The sequence below is a fragment of the Nicotiana tomentosiformis genome, chromosome 5, assembly GCF_000390325.3.
Source record: "Nicotiana tomentosiformis chromosome 5, ASM39032v3, whole genome shotgun sequence".
Classification (NCBI taxonomy): domain Eukaryota; kingdom Viridiplantae; phylum Streptophyta; class Magnoliopsida; order Solanales; family Solanaceae; genus Nicotiana; species Nicotiana tomentosiformis.
The window spans coordinates 38,568,205-38,588,037 of NC_090816.1; the positions used below are offsets into that span (position 1 = coordinate 38,568,205).

At 35.6% G+C, this 19,833-nt stretch overlaps 2 protein-coding genes across 2 annotated transcripts; one reads left to right on the plus strand and one right to left on the minus strand.

Moving 5' to 3' along the window:
- The first annotated feature begins 306 nt into the window (after positions 1–306).
- Positions 307–2,825, plus strand: LOC104093973 (small ubiquitin-related modifier 1-like). Its single transcript, XM_009599812.3, has 3 exons — positions 307–487; positions 2,219–2,368; positions 2,612–2,825. Exons 1-3 carry the CDS (start codon positions 416–418, stop codon positions 2,675–2,677), a joined length of 288 nt encoding a protein of 95 aa, XP_009598107.1. The 5' UTR covers positions 307–415; the 3' UTR covers positions 2,678–2,825.
- A 1,402-nt stretch (positions 2,826–4,227) lies between these two features.
- Positions 4,228–14,404, minus strand: LOC104093972 (uncharacterized). Its single transcript, XM_009599811.4, has 10 exons — positions 13,921–14,404; positions 12,577–12,730; positions 10,984–11,158; positions 10,120–10,235; positions 8,735–8,794; positions 7,583–7,733; positions 6,531–6,597; positions 5,893–5,964; positions 5,724–5,789; positions 4,228–4,384 (listed from the first exon to the last, which is right to left on the minus strand). The coding sequence occupies exons 1-10, from the start codon at positions 14,167–14,169 to the stop codon at positions 4,250–4,252; spliced, it is 1,245 nt and encodes a 414-aa protein (XP_009598106.1). The 5' UTR covers positions 14,170–14,404; the 3' UTR covers positions 4,228–4,249.
- Between the last annotated feature and the right edge of the window lie 5,429 nt (positions 14,405–19,833).

Genomic DNA, 19,833 nt, shown 5'->3' on the forward strand with positions numbered 1-19,833 from the left:
AAATTTAAGTCTAATATTTATACATGTCTATATAATTCGAATTTAGAATCGAATTAAATTAAAATTATACCAATTCGAATATGTGAACTTTAAAAAAACCTAACTCATATTTAATCCGAAAATCCAAATAGAACCGATCCAAACAGCCCTACCTTTAAAGATGAAAGAAGGGAAATTTAATGTATGAAGTATAATAATATAATTAAGGGGGATTTTGGGGAACTCAAAAAAAAATATGAAAAAAGGTGCGTGATTTTTAAGCCAATGACTATTAAAAAGCCTTGTGTCACCGTGACCAATAGAGTCCAAATATTATATAAAAAGATAAAACCCTCTCCCTCCTGTACTTTTGAAACAATAATTCTATTGCTTTTGCCAAAGAGAGAGAGAGAGAGAAGAGCTTTTTGGGAGAGAAATGTCGCAAGCAGAGGAAGACAAGAAGCCCAGCGGCGATCAAGTTCACATCAATCTCAAAGTCAAAGGCCAGGTTTTCTTTTCTATCTCTCTTTCACGCGCGCACACACACATGTATATAGCGGATTGAAAACCTAGGGTTTCGTTTCGTTTAGTTTTAGAATATGATCCTTTTAGAATCTTCTGATTTTTTGCTTATCGCTGTTTGATTTTCAGTAGTTTTACTAGCAGGGTATAACCTACATATAACGTTTGCTAAATTGTTTCCAAATATATAGAAAGGAAAAAGTAAAAATGAAATATCATCACATAACTTGGGAAGGAGCGAGTTTATATAATAGAAAGAATTTTAAGTGGTTTAATTGGTTGTAGCGGCTTATTTGTCATCTTTTCCTGTATTTTTGCTCTTATGGGTAAGAAAGTACTTAGTATTGTAGCCTCTGCGTAATTTGAACCTTGGTCTCCCATGGTCGTTAATACAAACCTCTAGGATACACACTTGTGTGCAATTATCAAAAAACTATACAATCTTTTCGACTTTTTCTTAATCATAAGCTTGCTGTCTTGTAAGGCATTTATGTTAACCTATTTTACAATATTGTTTTAACTCATTGTGCCTGATTTAAAACGCACCCTCTTACAATTTGACTACCTCAAAATTTCTTTTTCTTTTTTTCCCTTTTTCATGAAGTGAGAGCTGTAAGTGCCAAAGCATGAAAAACCTCATTTTAAGTGCTAATCTGCTTGCAAGTCTTAACTAGAAGATATTTAAGTATCCTTCCTCGAAAAAAAGTCTTAACTAAAGGAGCTTCTAAAAGAGATTGAATTAAAAGAAAAGAGAAAGGAACAAAACACCTAATGCCAGATTCGGAGTAGGGTGATTAGGTGCTATTATTTTTTCAGTTGATCTACCCAAAAAAAAGATATATGAATATCGTACTGTGTTTCATTAAGTTTTTCTGTTAACTCCGAGAACTGATGAAATTACATTTTCAGGCTTCTTTTGCAAAGAATTTATTTAAGAATAATGCATCCAGGTAGTGTTTTGGGATGAAAAAGATATTTTCCATATAATAAAAGTTACCTTATCACTTCTTTTGTTTGCGTTGAAGATGGTAATTTCAATCAAATATACAAACATTTGGTGCCTGTAGAAGCGTGGATGGTATTGGTATAGCATTTATTAGTTGTTCTGTGGTAAATTGTTTCTAAATTGTTTCGTGGTAAATTTAAGCCTGAGATTTTGTACAAAATTTTGTTTGTCCAATGCTAAACCAACCATAGTATAGGTTAACAGCACATTGTGGATGTAACGGATCATGGTGTGATCCCTGTAGTTGTCAGTGGTAGATTCCGATGGTGATTGTGTGATTCCTTTTAGAAGTAATCAAAAGAATGGAACTGATGATTTGTTTCTTTGGCTTTTGTAAAAGAGGACTATCTAGTATCAACAATAATTACATGTAGCCATGTGCTTTTCCGTGTTAAGACAAGATAAATCTGGGTTGGCCGGAAAAAACCATTATTAGAAACCTACCCTCCGGTTTTGGGGTTAATTTTCATTGCTAATCCTTACAATCTTGTCTTTTGCCTGGAGAAGTATAGTGTGATTGACCCCCACATCAGCTTGTATTAATGAGCTGTATGGACATTTTGGTTCCTTTTCCCTTCTTTTTATCTTCTTTTTGTCATCGTTGTATGGATTATGGAAGCCTATTAAAATTTCAGAAAATGTATGTATGCACTCACTAATGAGGAGGAAAGTGGCTGACAGTGATTGATCTGGTTGGTTTATTGGTTGCAGGATGGGAACGAGGTCTTTTTCAGAATCAAAAGAAGCACTCAGCTAAAAAAATTGATGAATGCATATTGTGACAGGCAGTCAGTTGATTTCAATTCAATTGCCTTCTTGTTTGATGGTCGTCGTCTTCGTGGGGAGCAGACTCCAGATGAGGTCTCTCTCTCTCTCTCTCTCTCTCTCTCTCTCTCTCTCTCTCTCTCTCTCTCTCTCTCTCTCTCGCGCGCGCACACACACACACACACACACAATGTGGAGTAAGCTGGAAAAAGAAAAAAGAAAAAAGGGGGAAGAAACAATAAGACAGAACAAACCCACTCATCCTGCGTGCTCATTTGCTTAGTACTCATTACTCAGTAATAAATTTTTCTATTTTCTAACAATTCTTCTTTGCTTCAGCTGGAGATGGAAGATGGTGATGAAATTGATGCAATGTTGCATCAAACTGGAGGCACAACTCTCTGAATCTTCTCCCCTTTGTTAATGGACATATTAGTATGTGTTTTCATGATCCTGAACTTAAATGAAATGGGCTTTTTCTAACTCTATAACCCGTATAATGTAATGAATATGACCCTGTTTACTTAAGTTGATCCTGCTGGGTTGAACTTTATTCTTACTGTTATCATGAAATGCGTCCCCTTTTAGTTTTCTTGTCTGTTATCTTTGCTTCTCGAATAGCTCTACTGAACCGAGCCGCGGATTCATGTTTCGATCAGAGTGTAGTTTCGTATCTCTGTTTTAAAAGCTCTGCGTGGCTATATCTTCATAATGGCTTTGTTTAAGAGCCTCCATTCATCAAAGAACGTTTAAGATCATTGGGGTGATTAACCCTCTTTTCTGAGTCATTAAATTAACCTTTCTATCTGGGATTAGCACATTTCTTTTCCCTACGAGTGCCTTGGCGTGAGAGACTATAGAAGTAAATACTGGAACTTGTAGGCAGAAGAAAGCCTCGCTTCACCGATGATATTATTCCACTCTCGTTTGCGCTCATTCAGAAAGTGACAATATAAGCTAATCTGATTAGAACTACTAATCCAATTGAAGTCCTTAGTCTTGATGGTACTTGTGTTTGAAACATGCTTTATCTACTTTGATGTCTTTTGGCAGTAGCATGTTGAATCGGTATGAGTTCTATTGACGGACTTCCTGAGTTGTTGATTTAAAATGTTCTTGTATATCAAGGGAATAAAAAAGGTTTGACTGCATAATAGTTGTTAATTAGGAGGTTGAAGTTTCGAACTCAGTGATGTTACAACTCAAGTTAAGGTTTCTTGATCATTAGTTGTCTCCTTTATTGACCACCTTGTAGAACTTACTGTTTGAATAGTTTTCGACTCTTTTAGACCGCAGAGTTTATAGATGTTTTTAGATGGTCGGTGCTTGAATCAGATCATCCAGTCTAAAACACAATTTTCTTTGAAGAATTCAGATGAAAAACTAAATTTCTTTAAAGTCAATTGCAGAGAAGAATGATAGTAACAGTGTGAAGCGAAGCATATGCCAGACAAAACCAGTTGAAAGTATAGCTTTCCTGTGACAAGAATGAAACATATCTAGGATTTTCGATACATTGGAGTAAATATGAATTACAGCCCTTTTTCCTTTGTTTAAGAAAAGAAAATTGCTACTCCCCCCTCCCCCCTCCCCCCCCCCCAAAACCAAATCAAAGAGGCCAATGGTGGTTTCCTGCGTTCTTGGTTGAAAGTGGAAGGTCCTCTATTTTGGCGACCTGTATTTTATGTAAGACTTATGTCACTCTTGGAACAGAAAAGCAATAGCCCCTTGACGCTCCATTTTTTGAAACGTATTAAGCTATTACAAGTGCGAGAAGACGACAGAATCATTACACTTCCAGTATAGGGACTGGCAAAATTTCGCTACACCAAGTTCATGGTGACATAAGTCTCTGCAGAAACTGGGATTCATTGTACCCCTTGAAGCATTGGACAGAGTGGTTGGTAGAGCACAAGAAAGAATTTGTGCACATTAGACCATACAGCGCGCGCAAATGAAAAGGAATGGCCAACTTTGTCATTCAATCTCTTTCTCGGGTCCAATATACATGGTACAACATGCTGAAATTAAGATTATTATACATCCAAATAATCTGCCAAAAGATGGAATGATTCTTGATGAGCCCATTCCAAGAAATTGTGATAGCGCAGCCTGAAATACATCCAGTTCAACATAAATTTGACAGAAAGCAAAGCTTGACATTGACACACCAACTCAGATATCTAGTATTAATAAACTAATTTTCTACAGAAGGAGTAAACATAAATCACACGGGAACTTTCAAATTCACGACTGGTCTCTAGCAGAGGAATATGAGTTTGCAATTGCAGTGAAGCAAGTTCGGTACACAAGTCTCGCGAGGTAGCACCTTGCATAGTTGAATTGCAAAGAGTTCCATACACACCCAATCCAAGAATAAACCATTCAAATCGAATCGTGTTGAATTATGTGACCACATCATCTAAAAGCTTGACATGTTTATTGACTTAACTGTATCTCTAACATGGCCCTCAAAGTGTGAGCCAGATTTTTTGTGAGTCAAGCATATGGAAATTCTTAGATAATGGGTGTGTTGAGATTCAAACTGTTGCCTTCTTTCACACCATATTGAATTATGTGAGAGTCCATTGCTCAAATGGTCACTCAACTATAAGAAATTATGTCATAAAGTCATCTCTTTATAAAAATAAAAATAAAAACAGAAAAGTCACTTTTCTATACACACATCAACCAAAAATCATTTGTCCAAGTTCCAGCTGGAAAATCTAATGTGGCATTTTGTATCAGTCCACATGGACTTTACTAATGCCAAATTTTAAAATAAAACCCGACCACCGACAACCCGATTTCAATATACAAAAACCCTATCCCCCTCATTATATAAAAACGGTGTCTTCCTCCTTATCTCAGGCAAAGTCGATTAAGGGCATGGTTTCACTCCAGTCCAAAATTTCACTTTTGAGGTTGCTGTGGGTCGGGTTTAATTTTAGTTTTGGTATTAGTTAAGTCCATGCGGACTGATATAAAATGTCACATAAGCTTTTGGCAGCCGAAACTTGGACAAATCCTGCCAAGTGATTTTTGGTGTGACATGGTTATAGAAAAGTGACTTTTCTGTTCCAAAAAAGAAAAAGAAAAAGAAAAAGAAACAAGACTTTACTACATAATTTTCAATAGCAGAGTGACCAACAATAGGCTCAATTATGTGACCACCTCACTTAAAAACTCGAACTTTTAGAGAAGATACTTTTAATTACTTAATACTAGCACTAACATAAAGAAAACTTCACCATTCCGAAATATCATTATTTATCAATGTTGTTCTGACAAACTCAAGCAAACAGGGTAGCACAACAAACGAATCTTCACATACAATTTTTGCAAATAACTTCTTTGAAAAAAATAAAATTGTGCAGATAAGGCAATCCGTGGTATATAAAGCTACACTATACAAGAGGGAACTCAACAAACAACATGATCAGATCCATACCTCAATAAACTGGATATTGGCAACTCTGCTGGTTTTCTCAAGCTGAAGTCCACGTGCTAAAGTTATCTATGGAGAGTAATATTCTATTAGCACAAATTGGAGGACGGGTCTAAAGAATCAGAGTTTTGGATATTGGATCACATGACAAAATTAGAGTTAAGAATAGTACCTCTGCAAAGAAAGCTAGTACACCAAGTACAGCCATTAGAAGGAAAGAAAAGAAACTAGGGAGTACAAAGCTCTGTATTCAACAAAATAAGACAATTAGGAAAAAGAAACCAAAAGTCAAGAAGGATAATTATCTATTCGCTATTAAAAGGTGGACAAGATTAGAACACCCACACCCCAATCAATACTCACGAATACAGAGAGATACAGTCGGCTATCAAAACAGAACTTGGAATACAATACAACTACTTGTAGGTCACTCCGCACATTTTTTAGTACAAGCAAAATTGCAAACTCACCCTCTTCAACATAATGGTAGTGGCATTAAATAATAAAATAACCTCTTTACCAAAAAGATTGCTGGCAATCAAACTTTCACTCTACAAACATTTAAAGATGGCCGTCCATAAAGTGGTTCACTCTATTCACCATGAACAGGAAGTTGCCAGTACACAATTATATCCGAAATATTTTTCACAATAGCATCAATATACATGTCACAGTAAACTTCTGTGGATACTTAATGAATATTTATCTCAGCAAACATCATATGAAACTTGCAACAGTTCTGATCTACCATGATTATATGCATTTGCCTTTTTATTTCACAAAGAACTAACGACATGTACGATATCTTACTTCAAAGGAAAATGTGGACATCGCAGCAGCAGGACTAGCAAGCAGGACAAATGAGAAAACTGGAAGCCTGAAAGATAAAGATTACTTGCTTAAGAATCATCTTATGAGAGATAACAGTCAGCTGAATAAACAATAAAGTACAACTAGATATTATAGACAACTACTTACAGATCCTTCAGTCTTTGACTAGTTATCATGGGTAAGAAGACCAAAGAATCTTATACACTTTTAACATCTAAATTGTTCTTTTGCAGAGGACACATGATCACAGTGTTAAAAAAACCTTTGAAAAATCTTGCCAAACTACCTCAACACTTGGTGAGCCCTTGGCATCATCAGTGGAGCTAGAAAGGTGATAAACTTCTATGCAATAGCTAATCATGAAGGTTTGAGTGTATCAGAGAATATGAAAATGCAGGGATAATAAGAAAAACGAGAATAATAATAAATAAAACTGGGATGGAATAAGAAGCAGATACAATGCTCCAAGCTACTAGAAAAGCAAGACAACGCTCACTTGGGCATCTGTGCATCTCCTCTTTACATGTCCAAACCATCTCAGACTCCCTCCGCTTGTCCACCACGGAGGCCACTCCCACCTTGTCCCGAGCAATTGGAGTGATCAAAGCCAGAAAGGAAAAACTCTATTTTCTACACGTTGCTGCAGTTCTTTAGAACATTTTGAGGAATCTTGATTTATTGTGAGTTTAACCAAAGGTGGGGTGTGGTCAAAGCACAAATTGGAAAATCTTCTTCCTGGTTGTGGTTCTTGGCAAAACCAGTCTTATATAATAATCTTTTTATGTCATGTATGGAATTGATCGGTATTCATGACCTCCGTGTGGTTTAAATCTGCAAAGGAAATTATTCCCTAGACTGACCTACAACAGATTAGAAGGCCATGTTCCTCCATACGCTACAGTTGAATTACTATACTTTTTCCTTCTCATAAGGGAAGAGAGAGAAAGAGAAAGAATGTAAAGTCAAAGCATATTTATAATGATGATACAACAACCACTCTTAAGATTAGAGACGCAAGCCAAAAGTCTTACACTGGTTGATCTGCTGCCTTGGCTCCTGCTCTCGTAAGGCAGTAGGTGACTCCAGTCGCAGTAGATGAAAACAAGCCAACCAAAACAGCAAAAATGTGATGCTTACCATTGGAATGAGATTCACTGGCTTCTATAGAACTTGGGAAAGTTCCTGTGAGAAAAATTCCAATACTTTGAGAATTCAAATAAGAAACCAAATGAGATTCTAAGTTTTTCCCTATTGAGCAGATCAGTCTTTCCAAATATACAAGGTGCAATTCATCTGTCATCCTAGTGCAAGCAGTTCCTTTTTTCCTATAAGCATAGTATAAATCCAGGCCACACACTCAATTTGACAGAGGGCAGTATGTCAGTTATCTACTAGTTCAATCATCAGGCAAACTGGTTGAATCATTTAAAAAATAATTTTAAAATGTAAAAGACTATAAAATCAAGTGACTTTTCTCCAACAGAATGCATATGAAAATCATACAATTAATGAACAGAGGGCCTTTAGAATGAGTAGGTATAAGTTACTAAACTACAGTGGGTAGGAAATCACATCCTGGTAGGGCAAAAAAAAAAACACTCTTCTAAGATATCACAGAGAACAGAAGAATGAGCAAGGCATGAACCACTGCAGGCAGAAGAAAATTTGGGGATATCACAAGTCCAACAGCGGTACTCTTAACAGAAGTCGGATTCCAGTGATGGGAAGGATAAGGATTTCTTTTGGGATACTCTTTCTGAAGGGATAAGTTACCTGCCTACAGGTCTAACAGTTAAAATTTGAAAGCAAAACACTCTTTCCCAAGTTAGTTCTCCCACACCCGCAAGAGCTCTCTTTTTGAGGAGGTCTAATATCAAAACTAGAAACACCTACTACAGCTTTAATTGGCCTTGGGTTCATGACTGAAGTTCAACTAAGGGACTAGCCCCTGCCAGGCCCTAGTTCACTGAGATCTCCTATAGAAACAAGGGCAGGGCCGGCTGCATTTAGTTCCACTTGAGGATTTACAATTTAATCATCCGAATACAAAATTACAACTGGATATGTATCAAAAGGTTGCTGTCTTTTGGTTTAATCTACAGAAAATCACTCAGTTATAACTCCTAACTCGAAACAAGTTTGTTAGTTCAAAAACAGTTACAGATATTTACTATCTTCTGTACCTTGTGGTTTGACCATTGGCTGAAATATGAACAGCAAACCGAAGAAACTGCTCGCTAAACCTGCAATAAGGCAATAGTGATAAAGACTACCCACAAAAGAATAAGAGATAGAAAATATAAGAAATGTCCTCTAAAAGCAAAAGGAAAAAATTATTTAAAAAAAGAGAGAGGGTATTTATCAAAGCTAGAAACAGCTAATTTCTCGATTATCTAAAAAGAGTCCTCTAAAAAGCATATAAATCATAATTCACAATAGCACATCTCCATTAGACAGATATCCTCTTGCAAAACAGTTCCCTGGCTTGTACAGTTTTGCCAACAACACTGAAACATCTACTACTTAACGTAGAGCAGCAATAGATGGGAGAAATTGTCAAGATTGAGAAATTGAAAGCATGGCCCAACTGATAGACAAACTGGAAGTGTTGAAGGAACTCTTAGATGATCCTGATTCCTTAAGCTGGCAGCACATAAGAAAGGGAATCACTGAATCTAAGATCAATATATTCTGCCCATATATTTTTAAGTTTTATAAAGTAGAAGGTTAGGTAGCCGAGTGGTTTCCTTGTTCATACTAGTAGTATTAGTAAGTACTCTTGTATTTTTTTTAGTCTTAGGTTTCGATTATTGCATGTTGTTTCTTTCATTTCGGTCATCTTACTATCTTGTTGTTATTAATGCTTCTTTTCCATGGCCTCTCACTGTTGTTTCTGGCCGTGTTTCTTTCCATTACTATTTTGCTTATGCTTTACTGAGCCGAGGGTCTATTGGTTACAACCTCTCTATCTCTACGAGATAGGGGTAAGATCCGCGTACACACTACCCTCCCACCCAGACCCCACTATGTGGGATTACACTGAGTATGTTGTTGTTGTATAAGGCTAAGAAAAACATCAAATTTTCAAGCATATACGACTATACGTTCCCACTCCCAGAACCCCAATTTATAAGGAGGCTGTCAAAGAGAAGGAACATAAAAGGACCAGACATTGTAATGAACTTGCAATGTTGTATAGTGAACAAAAGAATAATGTATTATATCCATTAATCTTTCAGTTTTAAGGGTTCACAGGACATTTAGAATTTCAAGCATCTCAACTCCCTGCCAAGGGGCAGTCTATTTGAAAAAGGAAAAGGACCGGAAGTGCAACTAATTTACAATGATGTGTGTAAGTTCACAATTCTTTCAGTTTCACAGGGGGCCAGAAGATTTTCAGATTTTCAACTATCTGTGAGCCCCTAAAACCCTAACGTGAATAAGATGGTCTTTTTATCTGCTTAAAACACCTCAGTCAAGTTGAAATAGCAAACCATGTACACACCATACAAATTTAAATAACAGAAAAATCAACCTGGAGTTCTATAGATTGTGCATATAACCATACCTCCAATTTCTGCAATTTTTAACTTCTCATGCAATGTGACTCTAGCTACAGTTGAAGCCATAATTGGAGCGGTAAAGCTCAATATGATAGCCTGAGACACAGGTAGCCGCTGGATGCTGAAAAACAAAATTGACTGTTTCATGGTTACTAGTAAATCATGTTTTACAGAACAATAAAGGGGATGTAGCATGAACAGAGAAAGGAAATAATCATGGTAAATTGACCAAGAGCAGTGGCATCCCATGTTAATGTAAATGGAAACTTCGAACCGTGGGGATCCATTTACGTGCTATATATTTTCTTCCTTCCAACTTGTTAAATCCCATCAAACTTTGCCAGTTATGCCCTACACTTCTTATGTATATTACTACTAAATCATGTGTATAAAACAAATCACCTTTTTATTTTTATTTATTATTCTCAATTGGTATTGATGGTCATTTAATTTTCAACATTGTGATTAATTTTTGTATTATTCAATTAAAACTCCCTAAGTTAGTTACTTTAACAGCTACGCATGACAGGTTGGATATGTATTGCGTCTTGTCTAGTTATCTTGCAAAACAGTAACTACTTTTTCAGGTCTGCAAGATGGAGCCATGTTATTCAAACCCGCAAATAGTCTGAACCCAGATAAGAAAGAAATTATAAGCGGAACAACCAGGAAAAATTCATTTCAAATCTCCTAAATGTTGAAAGATTGTCTTCTTGCATCCACAGTACATATTTTTCTATACTTATTAATTAGATTGACATGGTCCATCCGGAACGACTTCCTACCCTCGACATTTTCTGCTTTCTATTCCTTGTTGGAGCGTGGATTGAGAGGTCTAGGGGTTTCTCAGTCTAAGAAACACTGCTTACCTGTAGATGAAACTCATCAATGAGATGTATCCAGTGAGAGCTCTTAAGACCAAAAGTTTCCTGGCACTTGTTGGTCCAAATATTGGTTGACCACTTTTCCTCAGCCACACAAAGGAAAGAACTAGGACTACCGTACATCTTGCAAAGGCTATCTCGAAAAGAGGTACTGATTGAGCTGCCATTTCCAAAAACGATGAAAAATCATAATAGTGTAACAGGAGTATACGGCTAGAAGCAGTCATGAAACACTGGATACATCTTAATGTATGTATCCACATACATAATATGTTGACATATAACAGTATTAACATCAAAACCTTACTCAAGGAACTTCATATAGAAATCTAAAGTTGCTTGGCAATTGCCTATTCAAAGGCAGAACCAAAAGCATACAGCAAAAGTCAAAACCATGCACTGCTGTTAAACACTATTATACTAGAAGAAAGGATAAGCAATGCCAAAAGACCTCCAGGTTCTGGAATCTGAAGTGGACAATGAACTAAAAGTTCTATTGCTCCAAAGTGAACCTACAAACACTACCCTTTCTTGCACGTAAGTGTAGGGCTCTTCTCGCAAGAATTATTGCATTCTGCTCAAACCCGTGTTCCTGTGACTCCTCATTTGTCCTAGACATAGTGACATACTCATAACTATCAGCAATAACAAGGGTTTAGGTACTTCATAAGATCCTTTGAAATACACTAAATACCTATATGAGTCAGCTTCATACTAGAATCCTGTTCTCATACTCTAAATCCATAGGATATGGCTTAAACAACATACTGAAAAATTGCTGCAGAGTCCTAAAGGAGCCTACCCGTCGCGGACCATATCCATGAAAATTGTAATCTCAAAACAACAACAACAACAACAACAACAACCCAGTATAATCCCACTAGTGGGGTCTGGGGAGGGTAGTTTGTACGCAGACCTTACCCCTACCCTAGGGTAGAGAGGCTGTTTCCGATAGATCCTCGGCTCCCTCCCTCCAAGAACTCCCCACCTTGCTCTTGGGGTGACTCGAACTCACAACCTCTTGGTTGGTAGTGGAGGGTGCTCACTACTAGAGCAACCCACTCTTGTCGAAAATTGTAATCTCAAAACATCAAAGGAAAAACAAAGTGCTCATATCAACCATCAAATAATCTCCTGACAACCCAGTGCAGAGGGCACTGCAAAAAGTGCTTGGATATAACATGCACTATCCTGTCTCTCAAGATATATGAACAATACAACAGCCAAGAGGGAATCTGGCACCAGCCCCTCCTTCCCTGGTTTTACTCCAAAGGACATCCAAGTTAAGAAAAGAAGAAAAAAAGAGCCACAAAGACACACACTCTCTCTCTCTCCCCGGGTAAAATTTAACTATCATCTTCAATTCGTGTGAATAGAATGGTAGGTTATTGTATGAAGATCAGTTGCCCACGAATTAAAGCTTACGCTGAATTTCGTCGAAACTAAGCTGAACTTCGCCAACTATCAGTTTCAGGTAGGAAACAGGACGATGACATCTTTGTATTGCTAAGTTATCAGTAGCTACATTTATATATAAGTATATAATACACATGCAAATGTTTTAAATAAGTTACTGACCAGTAAAAACATCTGAAACAACTCCCATTGTGGAGTAGATTATAGATGACAAGACCATGCATAGCAGACCGGAGTACCTCGATCCACTCCACAGCCAGACAATAAACTGCAGAAACGGCGATTTGTCTGGTTCAACTACTTTGATAACTTCCTCCTGCAAGGCGTCAGAACCTAATTAAGCATGAAAAAGTACTAGAATTTTCTTTGATACATGTCGCAATACCATAAACAGTTAGAATAAATCACGAAAGCAGAACATTTATCCGCACAAAAAAAGCACCAGAGTAGGGAAATATAATATGTAAGTACGCATAGGCATATTTGGGCTTGAATAAAGTATTGGGTTCGTGATAAAGAAAACAACCACCTGAGTCATGACTGAGTGCAAAAACAAACTCTGATCGCTCCCTCCTTGAAGAAGTCACAGTACAGTGTACAATAAATGCATATATATTAGCACCATGACTAGAAGTTGCGTAAAGAAAGGTCATCCTAGAACCTAAGGTAGAATAAGTCAGCATAAACTTCTGATGATAGAGGGACGTTCACTAAAATGGAAAAACACTTTGTAGCTATATAATAATACTGCTAAAAAGAAAAACATGCCATAGTAGAAATCATGTTACATTCCCCGGACTTAACTGTATCAAAACCTTTCTCATACCTGATGTATGTTGTGAATGCGTCTCAACTGTTTCCAAAATTGAGGATGTTCAATACATTCAGCATGCTATGTATCTTAAATAAACAAAAAGCGCTACTTTTTAGCAGAAAACTTCAACATTCTACTGATCTCTTTCTTCCTCTTTTTCTTTCCTGCAAATTTAACGCTAGTGACTGCACTCAAAAGGGAAACAAACAAACATACCATACTCCCTTTTGTCCAATTTGATATGACACTATTACTGTTCGGTAGGCAAAACAAATTTTTTACTACAATCTTTTCAAATATTTTACCCTCATACTCTAATAATTAAGGATTTAATTTATATACACTGATAATGTAAAGATTTTTCTACACTATTAGCGCTTTTTAACCTGTATAGTAGGTCAGTTACAATTTTTACGAGGTTACCTATATGCTTGTCATAAATTGACCAGTAATTACCTTATTTATAACTTAATTGTGTAAATATCGTTTACATCATTAGTGAAGAGGAACTAAAACTCAATAATTAATGACTGAAATTATTCGTGGTATAAAAATTAGATATATAAAAGTGCATTTTGACTAATCCTGTAACTAAGGAACTGGCTACTGAAAATTCAGTAAAAGAGCTCAGCAAATTTACAAATTTAGGAAAAAATAAAAAACAAATTTAATATTTCAAAATTGGAGTTCACCTTATTGAGCTTTTGCCTAGTAGGATAAGAGATGGTGAAGATGTTGATCTTAGGCCTCTCTGATTGGGTCAACAGAGGAGAAATTTGATCATCATCACAAATGGAAATTGAAGATTCAGCTGTAGAGGAAGAATCAACGGCTGTGATCGAAGACGGTCCCACCATTTCCACTACACCGATGGCGTCTTCAATGTCGTTGACTCCGATTCTTGTGCTGCCGTCGCCGTTCATCGGCTCTGCTATCGGCATTGTGGCCGTGTTTTACAATCTGGCAAAGGCGAAATTTGATTAATGGATTTTGTTGATCCGTCAATTCGAGATGGGTTTGGGGTGGGAATGTCGGGTACAGTAGTCAAAGTGCAGACATCGACCTAGACCCTCGTTTCATTGTTTGAAATATATTTGGACGGCTAAAATGTCTTTTTCATTCGCTTCATTTTTAACTAATCTTGTTGGAGACTAGACAAGTTAGGTATAAAAACATTTCTTGTTATGGTTCATCGAATGAATGAAAAATTAAGGCCAAATGCACATACAACCCCTTAAACTTGACACCAATTTACACCTAAATTTTCTAGCTAAGATTTATTCTATTTAGACACTTCAACTCCAACACCTATGTGTCTATTAAACACATAGCGATGATATGGCATATTGTGTGATTTACACTTCTCTTGGGCGCGTGAAATGCTAAAAGAATCATATTTTTTACTCCACCCGCTTCACGCATCATCAGCCGAAAATTTCACAACCCAAAAAAATTACCATCTACTATCATCTCCATAAAGACAGCACCAGAATAACACCTTAATCTATTTCATTCCTTCATGTCTTTGATTAGAGAGGCGCAGCTAAACTCACTAAAGACTTGTCAAATCCAATCATGAACGATTTGAATGTAGTAGGGTGGCTGTTCGGTTGTGATTGCAGTGGAGTTAGGTGCCAAAAGTAGTGGTCGATGGCGACATATATCATATATATATATATATATATATATATATATATATATATATATATATATATAAAAAAAAAATCATTATCAACAAAAAACAAGGAAAATAGAAGTATAGCTGAAAACTTCCACCTCTTTTTTCTTTTATTTGGGAAGAACAAAAAACACATCAATTTCGGATAAATTCAAACAAAATTTAACTCACAAATAAAATTGGCCTTTACAAATTTTAAACCTTTCTTCTTCTTTATGGGTATCTGAAAATTATGAGTAGGGGCTACGATGGGGAGATAACAGCAGTGTAAGGGAGGAGGAGGGAGGCGTTATAGAATGGGGATTGGCAAACGCTATCTAAATTACTATTTGAGGTAGGGTGAGTTGTATGGAAGAAAAAAGTTAAAAGTTAGGCTTGCTGAAAAACTTTATATTTGGGATTAGCCAAAGTTAAAAGCTACATGGCACTTTTTAGTCGTTCTTTTTGACATGTCAGGCGTGTGAAGTTCACGTGTGATAGTTTTTGTAGTGGTTAGTCATGAGGGGTCTGATTGGTATAGATTAAATAAGGTTATAGTGTCTAAATAGAACAAACCTTAGTTAGAGTGTTTAGGTAGAAATTAGTGCCAAGTTTAAGGGCTTATGTATATATTTGGCCAAAAATTAAACATAATAGGTTAAATTGAAAATATGTGTGAAGTTTAAAAAGGATATGATACCTTTATAATTTGAATAGTAAAAAATAATTTATTAAAAAACTTTTTATGCAGAGTATATTTTATATCATGTATTCTTTTTTATGAATCACCTATGGAAATAGTCATATAACTAAAATAATATTTGTAAAGGACTAGCTATTCGATTTAATTAAAATTGTGAAGAAAAATTATTTAACAAGTACTACCATTTAGAAGTGCATTTTGATAACTTTAATCTATTTTTTGTGTTTGCTACATGTTTTTTTGGTGTAATTCCTGCTTCTTCTTCTTTTTTTTTTGGTCTATTTTTGGTATGTGATCCAGTTTTTGATGTTGCACTTTCTTGAATTTGACGGGACTTTCTTGCCATTTCTAATTAGATTTTTCCTTTTTCACAATTCCTATTAGATTTACCTGCCAAAGTTTGTTAAATATTTAATAGTGGCCAAAAGTGCTTGCTTTGAAAAAATTAAAGGACTAAAACTTCTCAAGAATATAATTTAAGGAACTATTTTATATTTATCTCCAAACATAATGGACCATTTTTATCATTTCTCATCGTTTTTTAATCAACTAGAGTGAGGATGTTCACGATTAGTCTTAACCAAATTTTCCCTAAAAAGAAAATAAATATATTTAGTTAATTTTTTAAATATTGGAATCAAACTAATTAACTCGAATCGATTCGATTTTGTCCGGTTTCATTGAGTTATTCGTTTCTTTTTTTAGTTTTTTTCCCCTAGTATACATAGACTACACACATATTCAGCATAATACTACCTAGTCAATTATTCTTTTAAAGAATAAACAATATATGCATCAAGTTATATACGTAGCTTTAGTCAGAAAATGGTGTGCGTTATCTATAAATATAACTATTTTTAAGGAAGTTAATAAAAACAAAATTTACAATAATTTTTTTTGTGAAAAAACTTGAAGAGTTGTAATTTACCAAAATATCTTGATGAATTGAACTAAACAATGATGAATAATTTAAGGACTTAAAGACAAAATATTTTTGATATAAAATAAATTTTTGGACTTGTCAAAATAAAGAGTACAAATTAAATTAGATGTAAAGCAATTAACTAGATTAGTGTAAAGACAAGGAATCAAATTATAAACCAAGAGTGCAAAAAAATAATATAATATTGTAAATAAATCAAATTTTACTAATATTTAAAATTAAAAACTAAAACTATATCAGACCAAGAAAATATGAATTTTTTAAATTTGATTTGATTTCGATTTGGATCTAAGTTTTAGATTTTTTGCGTACACCCCAAGCTTGAGTTATCTTTTTTATTTCTTGAATAATCAGTGTGGTTTATATTAATAATAAGGATAATGCATAGTTATCCCATGGGGTTGTCCCACTTTACTAGTTGTACCCTCAAACTTTACGAGGGTACTATGGCCTTTTAGCTTTGTTCGAAGTATAATAAATACCACCTTTTGAGCCTACTGGCAATGAGAGTGATTATCACTCTCTTGAAGAGCGTAACATGCAAAAAAAAATGTTGTTAAAGTTTTATTTTATAATATGTTATTAGTTAAATTTATTATCTATTTTCTTTTTTCAAATTATTTTCTTATTTTCTCATTTGTCTTTATCATTTTTCTCATCTCTTTCGTGTAAACCCAAAATTATGTCCTTTCCATCTTCTCCCTTCTTCATGCCCCCCTCCCACCTTCCCTCTTTCCTCCCCTTGTCTTTCATCATGGTTAATTTATAAATTTTAATAACGAAGCTATTTCAATCTCATAAATTAAAATTTAGAGAAGATAAACAATAATAAGAAATTCTATTTAAATTTTAAACCAAAGAAAGCTCTTATAGCATACAGGAGATCAACTCAGAAAAAAGATGGAAAAGAAAAAAAAAAAAAAAAGAGAGATATTTTTTGCCGAAAATATCAAAGCTACGTTCGAATTTCAACTTACTAGAAATGCTACTTTTCGCCTACTTAAATTTGGTTTGAGAAAGATGATAGAATTTTAACGATTTTGGTATCGAGCTTCGGTGGCTTCTTCATTTGTTGGAAAGCCTTGGTTAAAAAGGAGTATTTTTCATCTCCATGTTCGCTGGGCTCCATTTTCGGCGGAAAGAGCTTTCCGATGAGGTGATGGAGGTTGGTTGATGAGGACTAGAAGGGAGAGGCTAAAAGAAAGAGAAGGAGAAAAGATATGAAAAAGAAAAAGAAAGAAAGAAATAAAATAAATAAATAATAATTAAATAAATTTTGACACGACAAGTAAAAATTGATGCGTGCGTGAACATTACTAACCTTTCCAAAAAAATACTTACATTCTATTTTCTATCTAGTGAAATAGGCGATTCCTAGGCGATTTCGTTTCGAGCTCCTCCCATGGCCAATCTGGCCGGCGGCTAGCCACCCTCCACGGCTGGTCTGCCTCCCCAAGTCACAATACTGTCACAACTCCAATTTTCCTCCGTAGGATGTCGTGATGATACCTAATCTCTACGACTAGGCAAGCCTAACATTTAATAATAACTTGATAGAAATAACTAACAAAAATATTAAAACAAGTCTGATAAACTGATATAATTTTCTGAAATAGAATCTCAACAACACACTTCCCAAAATCGGCAGTACAAGTCATAAGCTCTACTGAGTTCACTAGGAAATTTTCAAGTACAACTGTTCCGGAATAAAAATAAACTGTACAAAAGTTTACGACCCAAAATCCACTATAGGCCATGATGGCGCCCAACATCGTCGTTAGGCAAGCCAATACTTAATTATTCATTTTATCATTTTTAAAATTATGAATCTTTCTTAGATAGCAAGGTTATTGCATTAAAATAAATCGTAGTTACGTACAATTTTATTAAAATAATAAGTGAAAGTGAATCAGTGTAAAACAATCCATAACAAATTCTAGAACACCCCCAAAACCCGGTGTCACAAGTGCATAAGGATTTACTAAGGAGTACAATAATAACACAATCTCTGTCCGGAATGTAAATAAGATAGGATAAAGTAAATGATACGATGGAGACTCTATGGGCTGCGGTACGTAGCATGGAATGCAGCTCACCATAAAGTCTCTTCAGCAGCTACGTCTACGCGCCAAAATGACCACCGGTTGAACCTGTCAGATCCTGCACTGCGAAAGTGTAGTATGAGTACGTAAATCAACGCGTACCCAGTAAGTATCTAGCCTAACCCCAGAGAAGTAATGACGAGGGGTCGACATCAACACTTACTAGAGGTTCAAACATTTATTTTAAAGTATGAATTTCTCAGTCTTGTATTCTACCTCAACAACTCAGATGTATCAAGTACCAGTAACAAACGAGTAAGAAGTACCATATAAAATGGCGGGCATCAGTGGAAAGATAATCTCGTGAATGTTCGGACTGCCAGCGATATAACACACGATTATGCCGAGGTCGTTCGGCCCAATCCAGAATAATGTGTACACTGCCGAGGGTCGAGCGACATGAACCATAGATGCATCTATCATACTGCCGAGGTGTTCAGCCCGCTCCACAAGAAAGGAAAGAACTTATCGAATTACGAAACACATGCTTACAATACAGTATATGAGCATAAAATGAATATAACCTTTGTTGTTTCTCAAATAACTTGCAACAACTCAAGGTGATAAGGCTCGACCCAATATATATATATATATATATATATATATATATATGTGTGTGTGTGTGTGTGTGTGTGTGTGTGTGTGTATGTATTTCTAAATCAATTTTAATTATAAATTTAATTAATTAAGCCAGCAGAATGAGTTCAAATAATTTAAATATTGCATGATAAAGTCCTAAGTCTACCCAGACATAAATATGCTTTAGCTACGTATGGACTCTCGTCACCTTGTGTGTACGTAGAACCCGCAACTAGTAGCACATAATAATTACATCACCTAGGGGGTAGTTTCCCCCTCATAGGGTTAGACAAGAGACTTACCTTGCTCCGAAGTTCCATAACCGGCTCCAATGCCTCTTTAACTTCTCGACTCAAAGTCAAATGATCCGAAACTAGTCAAACAATGTGCAATTCAATCAAAATATACTCCAAAGCTCATAATTAATTAATTTATAATAATTTCCAACTCCGTTCGAAAAGTTGATAAAGTCAACCCTCAGGCCCACGTGCCCGGATTTCAAATTTTTTGAAGATAAACTTTACCCATAACATTACGAACTCAAATATATAATTTATTCCCAATTCCATATCCAAATCGTGGTAAAAATCCAAAATTATCAATTCTAGGTTTCTCCTTAAA

Coding starts and splice junctions, on each gene's coding strand:
- LOC104093973 (XM_009599812.3), top strand. CDS start 416: ATGTCGCAAGCAGAGGAAGACAAGAAGCCCAGCGGCGATCAAGTTCAC. Junction 488..2,218: donor ATCTCAAAGTCAAAGGCCAG/GTTTTCTTTTCT, acceptor TATTGGTTGCAG/GATGGGAACGAGGTCTTTTT. Junction 2,369..2,611: donor GGGAGCAGACTCCAGATGAG/GTCTCTCTCTCT, acceptor TCTTTGCTTCAG/CTGGAGATGGAAGATGGTGA.
- LOC104093972 (XM_009599811.4), bottom strand. CDS start 14,169: ATGCCGATAGCAGAGCCGATGAACGGCGACGGCAGCACAAGAATCGGA. Junction 11,159..12,576: donor TGTTTCAGATGTTTTTACTG/GTCAGTAACTTA, acceptor TGGAAATGGCAG/CTCAATCAGTACCTCTTTTC. Junction 4,385..5,723: donor CCAATATCCAGTTTATTGAG/GTATGGATCTGA, acceptor GATGTATTTCAG/GCTGCGCTATCACAATTTCT.